Genomic DNA, 16644 nt, shown 5'->3' with positions numbered 1-16644 from the left:
AGGCAGGTAATTCCTGCTACGATTGTCTCCACAGTCAAAGGTGGTCACTGGTCACTTGCTTCACCCAGCACAGCCAAACAGCAGAGATACCGGCGCCCTCTACTCCCGCGGGCTCATATCATAGGCCTACAATGCAATTTATGATACTGGGGTCTTGCATTGTCGTTAATCATTTAGCCAGTGGTGTCATTCTTTCTGCAGCTTTTATGTGATGATGTTTAATGAGGATTAATAGCTTTATTTAAGAAAAGTAATACTCCATAAAAGCAGTACAAAAATAAATAAGACCTTGAAATGAACACATCAATAAATAAATTAATAGAACATAAAATGTTAGTCAGGCGTTTTACAACAAATAAACGAAAATACAGGAAACAAATCCGATCATGTCATACATTTCGCTAATATTCCTCTTTTCCCAAGGGCTCTGCTAATGTATTATTAGTAAAAGAAAGTTTGGTTGGGATAAATATTGCCCATGAAATATTAAATCTAAGGCAGGCCAAACTCATTATGCATGGCAAAAATTGGGGCAGCATTCGAAAGGGCCAGAAGTCTTCTACAAAAGCTATTTTGGATCATTTGTATACAGATCACGGTTTGATAGGCCCATCCCATTTCAGATGCCTCTCTTAGCCATAGCTTTATATGCACATACCATCATATCAAGGTGCTGAGCCTTGAAGCTTTTGGAAAAAACGGATAGGCCCCAATAGTTTGCGACATTTTCATGGCCTGCCTCTCTACATGTGGTCTATTTATCAGTTTGTCGGTAAAGTAAACACCTGAGTAGCTTCTAGGTTAGTTATGTGCACAATTAATAATGAATCAATGTTAGACTTGTAAATGCCTATAAGAGGAACCAATGACAGCAACCCAATAGTGGCATTCTGGGGTGGTGGGTTGGAGGATTTCTGGATATTGAGTAGAACAGGCTTTCCAGAACCATGCTTTGTGACTCCTACTGATCTCAGCAGCAACACATGTTCCATGTACAGCACTGTTACACTGACGTACCCAATCCCAGTGGTTTATGGAAGCTGAAAATCTGGCTGGCAATATCTACCACCTATCTACTTTTTCAAATCCGGCAAATAAGAGTTTCAACTTACAAATAGCTTGTTGGCAGCCTTAAATTGGAGCCCTGGATACTAGTCATTAAAGCAGTTACTGTAATGGCTGGAAGTACATTCAAATTCTTTCACGGTATGTGAGACAGAGTCAGGAGGCTGGTGGTGGGATCAGTGACCCCACCCGATTTGGGGTAGGCAGCCTACCTTGGCCTATGCCAGGGCTAAACCTACCCAGAAAAGGGGTTAGAGAGTTGTGGGGCAGAGGAGCCAAGACCCTGAACCCCCGATTGTTTCACAAAAAGGTAGCAGGCGCTCCTCTCCAGAAAGAACATGGCATGATAACCTGTTCTGAGATGAGTTTTCAGCGCATGCTTTTTGCTCACTTTACCTTTCACAGATGGGAAATATCCATTTGCATATTAGTCTTTGTCCCGCCCACATGGGAAGTCCAGCACCAAAATGCTATGGCAATTCCTCTCTGAACAAGAGTACCAACAGCAACCCCATACACGTGTTTCAGCCTTGTTGGGCCTCATCAGTTAGGTGAAGCTGTGCCTCTCTGAGCACAGTGTGCAGGGAGTCCACGTCTGGTTGCCCTCAGGTAACTTAGGGTGACCAACCCCACGTTCCTTGCAAATATTTCACAAAAAGGTAGCAGGCGCTCCTCTCCAGAAAGAACATGGCATGATAACCTGTTCTGAGATGAGTTTTCAGCGCATGCTTTTTGCTCACTGTACTTTTTACAGATGGGAAATATCCATTTGCATATCAGTCTTTGTCCCGCCCACAAGGGCAGTCCAGCACCGATATGCTATGGCAATTTCACTCTGAACAAGAGTACCAACAGCAACCCCATACACGTGTTGCAGCCTTGATGGGCCTCATCAGTGAGGTGAAGCTGTGCCTCTCTGAGCACAGTGAGCAGGGAGTCCACGTCTGGTTGCCCCCAGGTAACTTAGGGTGACCAACCCCAAGTTCCTTGCTCGGAACTATTGCTCCCACTGTCCTTCACATAATGGCTTCCAGCCGTTTTTCTGGCTAGAGTTCTCTTTAGCTTCTTGCAGATCCACAAGATCCAGCAGCCAACGCTGAAACATTCGGGCTCACTGAATGAAGGGAGAAAGACGCTGACCAAGAGTCTTTTTCTGGCGATAACATAGACATTACTGGAACAAACACCAGGGTCTTAGGGCAGATGAAAGGCAACCCGCCTGGCGAATAATGACAGAACCGGGCCACCGTAACAGCATGAACACCCGCAAGTGAAAAGGGGCAGGCCAATGAGGACTTCTAAAAGTGCAGGTCTTTGTAAAGCAGCCCCTGGGCAAAGGCTAAATTTTGATTGGCCAGAGAGCAAAGGTGACACAGAAGATCAATGGGAAGGGGAAGGAGGTGAAGGTCAGGAAAGGCAGAATAAAGCCCTGAACACTGAGGCACAAGTGAAAGGTATTTGGGTGAGGTCAGGAGGAGTGATGGTGGATCGAGAGACCAGGCAGAAGGAGCGGTTTTAGAAGGTGTTGGATATGAGTGCAGGTAAGTTATAGATTTTAAGAAAATGCTTTCAAATGAGAGCGACTTACAGGGTGGTTATGAGAGTGTCTGGTACAGTGAGTGATGGTAGAGAAGGTTATGTGAGATAGGCGAGAGGGAGAGCAGGGGGTGAAGGTAGATAGTGGAAGGTGAGAGTGTAAGAGGGGAAAATGAGTGAAAGTGAGAGGTTGAGTGAGTGAAGAAATTGGTTCAGTAGGAGGAGTTTGGAGAGTTGCTGGAAGTAGAGAGAGAAAGAAGATGTGGGTATGGGAGAGAGTAGTAGTAGGAGGTAGGAGTGGAGAGAGAGACAGAGAGAAGTGTGGGAACACTGAAGGGATAGGGAGTTGACAGGAGGACAGAGTGAGAGATTGAGAAAGAGAGAAAAAAAGAAATAATAATACAAACAATAATAAAGATACTGATGTGGGGGAAAAACACATTGCAGCTAGTCCTTAGAAATTACTAGAGATTGCAAGACAGATATAGGATAACCTATATAGTAGTGGTTAACTATCGCTAGTTTTCAACAGAGGCAGCTGGAGGGATAGTGAAGCCTGGGCTAGGGAGGAGGGAGCCCACAGGAGTTTGTGGGCTAGACAGGGAATCCCCTTAGACAGTCCAGCCTATCATCAGCCAAACCAGTTCATGTAATTTAAGATTGGACAATCAACATTTTTGAACTAACTTCAAGAGCCTGGAGTTGTTAGTCATCTGTGTGACATATGACAGGGAAATGTGGCACAAGATCAGCCTGCTGTTAGTTATTACTAGAAGAAAAAAGGTTGGTGGCCCAATGTATCTTAAAGGAGTATAACTGTATCAAACTATGACATGAAGATTACTAGTGATTTTGAGATTGATTTCAAGGAAATGGAAAATTATCTTACCAGATCGGTGAAGAGCTCTGGCTTCAATCTTAAATCTTGCTTGCCTTCTAATTATGTTCTTGAGTGGGGGAGGTCTTTCGACATGTGGTATACCAAGCCCTCCAGGCTCTAAAATCGGAATCAGAAGAAGCGTGCCTTCTAGGATCTCTGATGCAAAGTAGAAAACATCAACCATTCTGTGGAGGAAAGGAATTACAACTGGGAGAGGTAACTATATACTTTTTGAGCCAAATGTTACCCGTCAGGAAAGTTGTACTTGTTAAACAGTCTGAGAAATCGATCCCATAACCTCAGCGAGAGATGAAAAAGTTGAAAGCAATATTAAACCTGAGTTGACAAGCATCTCTGTCCCATGGGTCAAACTCCAACTCACTTATGTACCCTTGTGTGAATTGTAAAAACATGGATCTTACAGGGAATGCCTAGCTCACTGAGGGTCTCGTATGGGGAGCTTACTATGAATGTCATATGTCCTGCAATGTCATACCTTTTTATGACTTGGAAATGCCTTGTGATTAAATTTGATTTTGACCTACAAAACAGTGTTGATGGCAATGTCTAAAGTTAAATGAATCTGAATTGTACTATTTGAATATTTACATTTAGAAGCCCTGAATCGTCGAAGTTTTGTGGGATTTGTTGATTCTGCCTGTGGTGTCGGCGAGTCTCCTGAGAGGAATAACGACCAAAAACGAACAAAAAGATTGAGCTCTCCACATGGGCAAAGATCATCATCACTTCCACCCTCCAATAGACGCTCACACCAGTCTGCAACTCCAAGTAAGAGATTTCATTTGTTGAGCCAAATCTCTACTAAATTAGTTAATTGCTAAACTTGCCACATTCGTTTCATTGCTAACACTTCAGTTTATTTTCTGAAGTTCTGAGGTGTTGGCAACCATGTTTACCACTGTGCATCCTCCCAGCCTATGCAATTTGGGAAAGCAAATGCAATTTTTTCTTCAAAGGAAGGCATCACAGCATGTCTAAGAGGAGACTCTTGGTTGATGGGGAGCTCTCTTCTTCACACACATGACGATTGTGAAAAAGTCACACTTCACGGGTCACTGTAGGTAATGCGAGGGACTCAGTGCATGGGACTGCCAAGAAGCTAGTTAAAATGGTACCCCGAGATGATATGCAGGGTAAACCTCAGATATCCTTGCACAATTTCCAAACATGCGCATGTCATGAAGTCTGGCCTATATATATCATGTGTTCTTTAATCCTCAATCAGGGAGGGGAGCAGGAGGGAAGGGGGTAGCCTTTACTTCTGTTAAGGTGGATTTTCACAATCAACCATGGGGGTGTATTCTTAGAGGCCAACTTATTATGGTGAACGGGAAGGACATTGAATTCTAGCCAAATTAGTTAAGGCAGCATAGCTGAGCAGTAAGGCTTAGATTCAGGGTGGTTGTGCGAGTGGTCTAGGGCTGCAATGGGAGACATACAGAGCTCTCCAATAATTCCAGTTAGACAAAAAGTATATAGATATTGTGAGAAACCTGAAGGTGTCTCACCCGCTAGTCCCGAGGGATCTGTCATCCAGGTGGCCAGGACAGGGCCATTGCTTTTGGATCCAGTTCCTGGGGTTGGACCAGTGGGGGAGGATCACCTTGACGAGGGGTCTTCGGGGAGTGGAAGTTGTGCACCAGAGTGTGAGGCACGGTACCCCCTTCCCTGTAACACCTTTTCCCCATCCTACCATGTCTGATACTTAGGAACTCAACCCTCCCTCACCCCCCCAACCCACTTTCCTGACACACTTTCTCACGGACAGCTCACTGTGAGAGAAAATGGACTAACACCCGAGCCGTATACCTGACATGTTCCAATACAATTGTCAGGCAATTACTGATCATTACACACACCTGACTTCCATCACACTGGCTCACACTGATAAAAGGCAGAGCACCAAAGCACATTCTGAGCAAGGTAAAACACACAAGGAAGCAGCAGTTCCAAGATGGCAGTTTAAAACGAGGAGAAAGACGGCAAGACCAGAGAGGGTTGTAAGGAGGGAAGTGCCCTTGACCTTTTCAGAGAATAAGAAACCTAAGACCTGGAATTAAAGCTGAAGAAACCTGCATTGTGTGTCGGTGGTACCCGGGGCTCTTCCGCATCGATAAACAAGCCGGGAGGAGCGTTTGCCGCTGTGGTACTGTTCTTGGCTTCTACAACAAAGCAGCTCCAGTAAAGTCAGCGCAGCAGGTGAGTCGGTGAGACTGATACCAGACCAGTCTGTGTTAGAGCCAAGGTTGCAAGCAGCAACATTTTATAGAGAAATCTGAAGAGAACAGTGTGTGAAGCGTATGTGACTAGTGACGCGAATAATTGACTACCAGATGAGTGACTGAACTCTTGAAACCAAGACAGATATCGTAAACAGAGTGGTCCGGCGCGACGTGGGTGCTCATTCAAAGGTCTCTGTTAGGTATCCAACTGAGAGGTGGCAAATGTAAAAAGGAATTGAGAAATCGAAGTAGTCCTGCAACAGATCAAGCTAAACCCTGTGCACATTCGAAAGTCTTCAGTAGCTGATATGATATATTTTATTTGTATGGAGCTCATACACAAGTGTTTCAGAGCGTGACGAGGCAAGGGAGGAGAACAAGGGAGAACAAAACAACAATCTTACTAGGCCCAGTGACATTGAGAAGGCGCAAGCGCAGGGGAGAGGGATTGGGGAAAGTGCAGGAGGGGGAGGGAGAAGTGGAAAGTGCTCAGCAAAGGATACAAAAAAGTGGTAGTGCAGCCAGCAAGTGGCATGTGCGAGGTTTAAGGCATAGACAGGGGGTGTCTGATTAATGCAGAAAAAAGGTTACAGATACAGACCCAAGTGCAAGGGTTGCCAGGACGCAGTGCGGGTGTGTGGCAGGGTGGGCAAGTACCTTGGCCCAAAATCAGAGGGTAACCAGTTGCACTATGCCAAGCAGAACAGATCAGCAGGGGAGAGGAGGAGAGAAGGCAGAAGCAAAGAGGAAGGTCTTGATGTGCTTCCCGGAACCAGAGATGGTTCTTCTCAAGTTTCAGAGTGGCAGAGAGCCTGTTCCAGAGGGAGGCCCAAGCCGAAGACCGAGATCTACCCGCAGCTCGTTTCTTTGAGAAACAACTGCCCCTGAGGGAGTTGGAGGTGGAGAAGCAAAGAGGTCTATAGCGAAGGTATTTACGGAGGGAGAGTTGAAGGTATTTTGGACCCAAGCCCCAGAAAGCCTTGTGGACAATGCAAAGAGTCTTTAAATTAATCATTGCAGCCACTGGGAGCCAATGAAGAGATTTCAGGGCTGGAGAGATACGATCCCATGACTTGAGGCCAAGGACAAGTCTCGCAATCCTGTTCTGGATGAGTTGCAAAGGACGGAGAGTAGAAGCAGGTAGATTTAGAAAGAGGCTGTTGCAGTAGTCCAAACTAGAGAGAACCAGGGCTCGAGAGACAGTGAGCTTCTGGGGGAAGGAAAGGAAAGGCAGAATACCTCTGAGGAGGTGCAGTTAGAAGTTTGACATTTTAGAGACATCAGAGATGTGGGCAGAAAAGGAAAGCGTGGAGTCGAAGATGGTGGGGGTAGGAGGAGGGCCAAGGGAGCCCGGCCAGAGAGGGACGGGAAAGGAGGGTGGAGGTGTGCCGATGAGGAGAATCTCTGTCTTGCTAGCATTAAGGCTGAGATCGTTGGCGGCACACCACTCCTGGATAGCAGACAGACAATCTGAGATGAGAGGAGAAGAGGCGGCCGAGTGAAGCCTGATAATGAGTTGAGTGTCATCCGCATAGCACTGAAAATTTGAGCAGAGAGCAGCAATGCGATGGGCGGGAGGTGCCAGGTATTGGTTGAAAAGCCAGGGTGAGAGGTTAGACCCCTGGGGAACACCGCAGGTAGAGAGAGAGGAAAGGAAGGACCCAATTTGGATCTCGGAGGGTCGATCAGAGAGGAAAGCAGTCAGTCAGGCCAGAGCCTGATCGGTGATACCCAGGTTGTCACGGAGACGGTTGAGCAGGATGGTGTGGTTAATGTGAATGTTAAAGGACATTTGTACCGTGCACTATCACCACCCAAGTAGTCCCCTGGCGCTCTGGCGGCTCTGAAAGAGGGGAACGGGAGAGTCAGTTAGTGGGAGGAAGCTGTAAAAGTGCAAGAGAGCAGTGATGTGCTGTTGGTGGCCTTAGCCCGGTGGATCAGATGGCTGGGCCTGGGGTGTTTGCGGCAGGTAGTCGTCGTGTACTGTTGTGTGAGTCTGTGTGTTTTATGTTTTGTTGGTGCAATGTAGTGAAGTTTGTGCGGTTTGTTGTGCTGTAGGTTTGTGGTTGTGTTTGGTTTGTAGTTTGAGAGGTTGACTGTGTCAAAGGCAGAAGAGAGATTAAGTAGGATGAGGACAGAGTATGATACTAACTGAAATTGGTCCAAACCAGGCTGAGGGAGACTAATTGTGAAAAAGGAATAATCTGAGCCCGGCTGAGGGGGATCCGGGGTGAACTGTAAGTCACCCGAGACAGAATACTCTGAATATTGTAAAAGAGGATCTGAGCCCTGAAGAGGGGGATCCAACGTAATGATCATTTTATTAAAGCGATCCAGGGTGAAGAGTGAATCACCTGAGTTGAGTACTTGTAAGAGGAAAAGAACTTTTAATTTGTTTTGGTACAGCAGGCCCTCCGAATTAAGAGACTTTGATAAGTAAAGAGACTTGGGCACTGATGTAAGTGATTGAACTGTATCCTCGTGCCGAAGAAGCCAGAGATTGTGCTATGCTCGAGTGAACCGCCTTGTCCCGTGCTGAAAACGTGGTGAAGGGAGACCAACGGCCTGAACATCCTGACATATTTTTGTGAACACTTCCTTCTTTTCATGAACACTGCCCCATGTTTTTTAGTGTAGGACCTTTTATTTTGACAAGACACCACTAGGACTGCGTTATTATTTGATGGGTCTCCATTACGGGCCACAAGGATACATCTCCAAAGATAGCCGCTGCCGTGGTCGCCTTAGCAACCATTAGAAAATGACAACCCCAGCACCCGGATTTGTCCCCACACCTCGCACGGCCCTCCCCTCCTGCTTTAAATGGAGGGGAGGCGTGCCGGGAGGCGAAGCCGTGGAGGGTAGGCAGGAGAAAAGGCCTGAACCCCTCTCTGCAGCTCTCCGCTGCTCGACGTCGCCGGTTGCTGGCACCCGCCCATCTGCGCAAGGTATGCGTCATGCCGAAACCGCCCCCATCATAGCGAGCCCACTCTATCTTAGAAATATGCGCCTCTGGTCACGCACTATGTGTGGCCGTACCCTTACCGCTACTCCAAATGTGACCCTTGGAAATGCGTGCCTAGGAGGGAAAAGTATGCCCCCCCCACTGTCACGCATTGGTACCCATACAGCCGGTCTTACATGACCAAGATACCCGCCCCATTTCCGTCCAGCAACACCCTGGCTCCTTACCATACGTCTGAAAAAGCTCTCTCCTGCTCCCACCCTATCTCTGAAGATCTGCTAACCGCTTGGCCTTCTATCACAGTGGTCGCTGACATGCTACTGCCACCAGTAACGCTTGGAAAGGCTTTGCCACCATCTGCTTCGATGACACATGGTTCTGCGCCACCGCCACCGGGGGTCTCCTACCTCCAGACACCTGCATTGCCCTATGACTGCCAGCACGCTGCGCAGACCCTGTCTATACCTTCTAAACCGGTCTTGCACCCACGCCCTCCATCATGCCTTGCCGCATCTGGACTCTTTATTACGAGCCTGCAAAAGCACCCACCCATTACCCATCATGCCACAAGGCCCATGCCACCTGAACTTTCTCCTCTATTATCTGCAAGTTCACTAGTGTCTACCGGACCTACTTCACAATTGCCATTTGCTACCAATGATGCTACTACATGTCTATCTATGCCTGCCTCTACTACATGTGTATCTATGCCTGCCACTACTACATGTGTATCAATGCCTGCCGCCCATACCCCACCATTGCCATGTGTTGTTGATGATGCTACTACATGTATATCTATGCCTGCCACTACTACATGTGTATCTATGCCTGCTGCCCTTACCCCACCATTGCCATGGGTTGTTGATGATGCTACTACATGTCTATCTATGCCTGGCACTACAACATGTGTATCTATGCTGCCACTACTACATGTGTATCTATGCCTGCCACCCATACCCCACCATTTCCATGTATTGTTGATGATGCTACTACATGTGTACTTACTCCCCCCGCCCATTCCCCCCATTTGCCCTGCGATTCCATTGCGACTACAGCACTTGCTCTCAGCCATGCCCCTCTCCCGCTCAAGGCCACCTCTCCCAACCCTTTGGGCACCTTATCCCCTCCTCCTCCCACCTTGCCTCCATCACCAGCTGTCCCACACTGTGCCTTGACCAACTCCCGCTCCCTACCAGGACACGCCCTAGATGTACAAGACCTTATAATCAGGGACAACCTTGACCTACAGTTTCTCAGTGAGACTTGGGTAAATGAGACTTCCGGCCCCGCCCTTAGCCTCGCTATCCCTAGTGGCTACTCCATATTTAAGCAGGACCGGTCCTTTTAAAGGGGCGGTGGAGTTGCTGACATCGCCAGAGAGACTCTCACCATCAGAAGGATCCAAGGTGAACTTGGTCAGAATTCCAACTACCTTCTACTCATATTGAAGCTCTCCCCTAACTGTACCACTGCCCTTCATGTTGTCTACCGCCACCCTAGCCCCACCACTAATTTTCATGAGGCCCTAATTCAGACAACCCAAAGTCATACTCCTGGGTGACCTCAATCTAGGGCTTAATGACCCGCACGATACCCACGCCACCGCCTTGCAAAAGGCTTTAGCTACTCTAGGGTTTATCCAAGTCATCTCTAATCCTACCCACATTAAAGGTCGTACGCTCGACTGGGTGTCTCCTCACAACTGCTCCCTTCTTGTCACTGAGATTACTACAATTCCCTGGTCTGACCACCACTGCATTAAATTCAACATTAACACCGCCAAAGGGCCTCCTAAGCATACTGTCCCTCTTCCTGCCTCAGTTTCAAGAAGCTCGCAGAAGCTCATCGATTGTGTTCTCAGATGGTCATCGTTATCTCTCAGGGCCTTCACTGTTTGCCTTTGTTGCTTGCCTTTTAGTTGTCTTGCCAGTAGTTTGTCTGCTTTATTAGCTTTCATTGCATACCAGTGCTTCAAGTGGAGCAGATGATTCTCTGCTCTTTTAGTTCGGATGGCTTCCAACTGACCCTGTATATGTCTATATGCTCTCTTTAGTTTCTGAGTGTGATTATTTGTCATTTCCTCTCTTATCTTTGTTAAGTTGTTTTCTAGTTCTTCCTCCCATTTTCGGGATTGCCTGTCCTTTTGTGCTTTTAGCACGATCATGTCTCCCCCTCATTACCGCTTTAAAGGCTTCCCAAATTGTGGCTTTCGCCACTCCTGGGGTGTTGTTTTGTTCAAAATAGTCCGCTATGTGACCTCTGATTGTCTCTCGCATGATGGGGTCTTGTATGACTTCTCTTGGAAGGGTCCATCGCCATAGGCCAGGTTGTTTGCGGATGCCTGGGAGCGACATCCAGATTGGGGCGTGATCTGATATTGAAATGGGGCCCGTGTCTACTTCTTGCATCTCCCCTAGCAGGCTCACCGATACCCAACTATAATCGATCCTGGAGCTTGTGCCGTGCACGTGGTAGTGATACGTCAACCCCGGTGTCGGGCCTCTGATTTTCCGCCAGACGTCTTCTAGTTCTAGTTTGTGCATGGTGTTCTTTAACGATTGTGACGGGGCTACCTAGTGTGAGAGATTAGGGTTTGAACGGTCCTCTCTGGGATTCCAAGCCATGTTGAAATCCCTGGCCAGGATCATCTCTTCTTGTGAGAAGTTTTCTAATTTGTTCAATGTGTCTCTCATGAAGCCGTCCTGGCCCGTGTTTGGTGCGTAGACTGTGGCGTGCGTCAGCCGTCTGTTCTCGATTTGAATTTTCGCTGCTAAGTATCTTCCTTGCTTGTCTTCTAGGGTTTCTCGAATTTGTACATTGAGAGAGTCGGCGAATGCTATCAGGACTCCTTTTTTCTTTTCCCCGTCGTTTGCATGGATTATCCGATTGTAACCTTTCAGGCGGATTTTCCCTCTATCCTTTTTCTGTATATGTGTCTCTTGTAGCATCATTATATCGCATTTCCCCTGCCGAAGCTGGTGTTCTACTTTTTTTCTTTTGACTGGGGAGTTTAAACCTCTGATGTGTTCGGATTTTCAGCCCCATCCTGGTGTGTGTCTTTTTACGTTTTGATGACTCCTTTTGGTTAGTTTACTGTGGATTCTTTGCTGTGTGCCGGTGGGTTACCTTTCCCGACTTTGTGCTGCATCTTGACCACTTCCCCTGAACTTCCGCTCCCCCCGTTGTGTTCCCCAACTTTCACCCGCCCGCCCCCCACCTCCTCCCTTCCCCTTATAACGTTCCTGAGGAGGGCTCTGGGCCCTATGATCGCTTGGGCGTATAACCCTTCGCGCCATGCCCTCTCAAACTCAGGGGTAATAATGGCGTGAGGAGTCCGAAACCTCACTAGATGTCTTAGTTTTCCTGTTTGGTTCCAGCTCGCCGCAGCTGTGAGTCTGCCAGTGGCTGCCTCTTTGTTTCGCAATTTCTGTTGGAGTACTGGTGGTCGTTGTACATATGTGCTGAGGTTTTTCGTCAGTTATTTCTGTCTTCATGGCTCTGTGGGGCATCTAGGTTTTGTTTGTTGTGGTCCAACCTCTTGGGGCTCTTTTCCCTTGGATAGGTTCCCTGCCGTTGGTTTGGGATCCCTCCTTCTCCTGAAGATTCATGATTCGTTCTCCTTCCTCGCTCGTAGTGATCCTCTGTTGTTTCCCCTCCCAAGCGAATAGTAGGCCGAAGGGGAATGTCCATTTATATCGAATTTGTCTTGCCGTCAATTCTTTTCTTATTAGTGACATCTCCCTGCGTTTTGTGGAGGGTGGACTCTGCCAGATCTTGGTATAGTTGTATTTCTGATCCGTTCATTCTTATGTGATCCAACATCCAAGCTTTCTGCAGGATCTGTTCTTTTTGAGGGTACGATGCCATTGTGATCAGGACGTCTCTGGGGCGGGCCCCTGGTTCTCCCATGTGGTGTGGGCCCACTCTATGTATCCTATCAATCCGGATTACCGCTTCTTCCTCTTCCTCCAGAATGTCTCATAAGACCTGCTGCACTGCTTGTTTGAGGTCTTTGTCTTCGACGGTCTCTGCCATATTTTTTATTCGAATGTTGGACATACGGGAGCGATTTTCTACGTCCTCGCGTTGGATTTCCAGTTCGTGGGAAAGTCTTGCCAGCCTCTCCTGTACTTCAGCGTGCTGTTGTGTTTCTTCTTCTAAATTATGTACTGTTTTCTCTAAAATGTCTGTGCGTTCCTCCAGATTCCCCAGATCTGTTTTCAGCTCCTGCACTGCCTGCTTCATTTCTCCCTTCATCGCACCGAATTGGGTGTGCATGGAGGCCATGAATTATTCTTGGAACTCTTTGAACCATTCTTTCATGTCTTCTTTGGTGGTCATGTCTGTGTTCTCTTCCTCTCCGTGGGCTTTTTCCCCTTTCTCGTTTTGCACGGAGATCTTCTGGTTTGTTGACTTGTTTGTGCCCCAGAGACCCTCCAGGTGGCCTGTGCTTGCTTGCCTGCCTGCCCCTGGATTTGGACATGTGTGATATCCCGGTGGGTTTGTGATCTGTGGACTAGGCAGTTTCTCGGAGTACTACTATGGGCCTCGCTCTAGGTTTGTGGCTGGTATGTTGCCCTCCCCCCGCTTCTTGAAGTTCCCCCGGGAATGGTTCTGATTGCACCCTTCCTGGGGCCTCTAGCACTTGCCCCCTCTTGTTTGGCCCCTGCACAGGCTTTTGTATGTGAGCTGGAAGTGAGGTCTTATCCCTAGGAGGCTTTTCTTAGTTGACTCTGAGTACTGCACCACAACCTCCACTGGGTGTATGTTGTGCTGGGGGGGTTGGAGGGGCGAATCCTCCCCTGCCTATCTGAGTTATCTGAGTGGTTCTGTGCTGGTTGGGGATAAGGGAACGGGTCTGCGTCCTTTATCTATATGGCCGTTTTCTCGCTTCAAGTCCCCTCTTGAATCCCTGTTGTTGTGGTCTATAGGGGTATCTGTTGTTTGTCTTCCCTCCTTTGCCTCCGACGAGGGCTTCTGGGTGTGATTGGTGGTATCCTCTTGACCCCCTTGGAGTCCTCTCTTATTAGCCCCTGTTTCCCACACCTGGGGCCCCGCTGGTATGTTTTTTGTTGGGGGCGGATATTCCTTTTTTTCCTTATATGGGCCCCTCTGTGGGGATATCTGGGGTGCTGAATGCTCGTTTGGTCCCCCTTATGGCCCCTCCGGTGCCTTCTCCTCACCTCTTCAGCCTTTTGATGTATCTTCTCGTGGGCTTCTTGTGCAGGCGTCTGGCAGGCGCTTCCTCTCAGCGATGCTGGCGTGGGCCGACTCCCCCTCCGTTGTATGTTCTGCAGGGCCCTCGGATGCAGTGGCGCTTGTACCAGGACACTCCGCTATCTGTTGTTGGCTGCCGGGGAGAGGGGTCAGCCCCGGCATCCTTACACTGTTCCGCCCCTCTCCGGGAGTCTCTGGTGGTGCCGGGAAGCTGACTCTCCCCCTGGAGGCCGAGTGCCGCCGTGTATGATGCGCAGCGCAGGTGGCGCTGCTGGCACGGCACTTGGGGTCCTCGGCAGTTCCGAAGAGCTTCTCCCTGCTGGTGCTGGTGGGGTTCTGGATCTCGTGGCTGGTGGCTCTCCTTGTTGGGTGGGGGCCGTCGTCTTTCTGTTTCTTGGTCTGTGCACCGAGCTCAGAAGGCGTGCGGCGGGTGCCGCTCCCCGGTCGCCGTGAGGGCGGGTGCTGCGAATCTCTACCTCTTCTTTCCAGGGGACCGCTCACATCGGGCGCTGACACCTCCGGTTACTGTTCGCCAGGTACCAAGCTCCCCTGGGACCACAGCAGTGCTTTTTTGCCACTCTTTGTTTGTTGCAGCCTCGAGCTGCCAGACAGAGCTCCGCTCACGCATGTCTGCTCAGCTCGGCTGCCATTGTGGAATCGGCATGTTCTTTTGAATTTAGTCTCAAAACACTCTTGCTTCAAATACCAACAGAAATACTACTCGCAAATGTCTGGGACTGCCATGGGGGCCATCATGCAACCCGCATACGCCAATTGCTTCATGTACCAGTTTGAAGTAACACACATCATGGAGAATCAAAGATGGAAACTACACATTAAAAGAATGGGTCCGATACATCGATGACATTTTCGGTGTATGGACCGGAAGCAAACAAGAATTGGATGACTTTTTGATGTAGCTTAACAATATTGACACAGGTTTCCAATTCACTTTAGAAATTGGAAACTCTAATATACATTGTCTTGATGTGGAAACGATAATTAAAGGTGAAAGAATAGATACAACTCTGTACTCTAAACCAACTAATCGCAACAATCTACTTCACCGTTTGAGCTTCCACCCACCGAACATTCTACGGAATCTTCCATATGGACAGATGTTAAGAATCAAAAGGTATATAGGTGACCAAGAAGACTGTGAGAAGCAATTGGATATATTGCAGGAGAGACTACAATTAAGAGGTTATCCACAAACAGACTTACAAGTGGCCCGTGATAAGACCAGCACACAAGAACGAGACCATCTATTCACCAAAAAAGCAGATCGGAAGAGTCCTAAATTAGTGTTTGTGACCAAATATTCAATCCAAAGCAGGCAAATAAAAGACATAATCAAAAATAGATGGAGCATTTTGACTAGCGACGAAAGGATTAAAAACATATTCCCACAGCCACTGGTATTTGCATACCAAAAAAGCAGCAGCTTACGCAACCTACTAGTTAACACACAAGGAAGATCTGCAAACAGAATCCCGGACAAACACCCAGGAACATTCACCTGTATGAGTTGCGGGAATTGTAATAACGTTATCAAAGGTAACATAGTACTACATCCTAGAACAGGAGAGAAAATAAAGTTGAAGCATCATGCTACCTGCCTATCTGAGAACTTGCTTTATGCAATAAAGTGACCTTGTGGGAAATGTTATGTGGGCGAGACATCAAGGAAGATACGAGTACATCTCAATGAGCACAAGTCGTGCATTAGAAATGACAACCAGGCATCGGCAGTGGCAAGACATTTTAAAGAGAATGAACACTCAATCACACAAGTGCGCTTTCTGTTTCTGGAAGTGATATCTACCAAAGGATATAATAGAGACATAAACAAGTTAAGAGCACAATAAGAAGCATTTTGGATCGATAGATTGTATGCTCTCACTCCCGGCGGGATGAACGAAGAGCTTGACTTGAGCTGTTTTTTTTAATATACCAACATCTGTGACCACGATGTGGATCGTGTTCTTTCTGAACAGAAGAAACACCACATGGATAGACATAGTCATCAAGCTAAAACAAACAAGATGCCATACCAAGAATGACCAGTTCCAATTCAGGAAAATCATACTGACTCTTTATGTCTTTTCTTTCGTTTTTTGTGTTTATCAGTTTTAGTTTGTCTTTGTATCCCATTTCACGCATCACGTATTGATTTCTCTAAATACTTATTAGACTGCATATAGATCTGGTTGAAGTTTTAGGCTACCCTTTTTTTTCCTTTCTACTTCCTTTTTCTATTTATTGTCTATGGTTTAGACCTTTCCTAAATGAATATTCATTTAGATCAGTTGTTTACATTTCTCCTGTCATATTATTATTTTATTAATTATTTTTATTAATTATTGACTTTGTCATCTCATTTAATAATATGCTCCCCCTGCGATGCAGAAAGGGGGATTACATGCCCCCACAGTGTAGAAACTGAAAAAGGCAGTGTAGTGTCCAAACAACGCAGTGTCAGCACGTTTAATAATATGCTCCCCCTGCAATGTAGAAAGGGGATACATGCTCCAACAGTGTAGAAAGTCGAATAAGGTGACGTAGTGCCCATACTACGCAGTGTCAGCATGAATGCAGCAGCACTGTTTCTGTATATGCATGATTGGAACATACCAATATCCACCTACCAAACGGAGGTTTTGGAGCATACTGACAGGTCAGAACTGCTACATGCTATACGTGTAGCTTTCTTTTTAGCGCATTCAACAAAATACATC

General features: G+C 47.4%; 1 protein-coding gene across 3 annotated transcripts in view; it reads left to right on the top strand.

Moving 5' to 3' along the window:
• MPHOSPH9 (M-phase phosphoprotein 9) overlaps nucleotides 1-16644 on the top strand; it is a 1008430-nt gene that overhangs the window by 850519 nt on the left and 141267 nt on the right. For all 3 annotated transcript variants that reach the window (XM_069619661.1, XM_069619663.1, XM_069619662.1), the window contains one exon: nucleotides 4097-4270. In XM_069619661.1, coding sequence (XP_069475762.1) covers nucleotides 4097-4270 — 174 coding nt within the window. The remainder of the gene's footprint in view (nucleotides 1-4096; nucleotides 4271-16644) is intronic.

This window comes from Ambystoma mexicanum, chromosome 10 (genome assembly GCF_040938575.1).
Source record: "Ambystoma mexicanum isolate Mex_15411 chromosome 10, UKY_AmexF1_1, whole genome shotgun sequence".
Classification (NCBI taxonomy): Eukaryota; Metazoa; Chordata; class Amphibia; order Caudata; family Ambystomatidae; genus Ambystoma; species Ambystoma mexicanum.
This window is presented reverse-complemented; position numbering and strand designations above follow the sequence as displayed.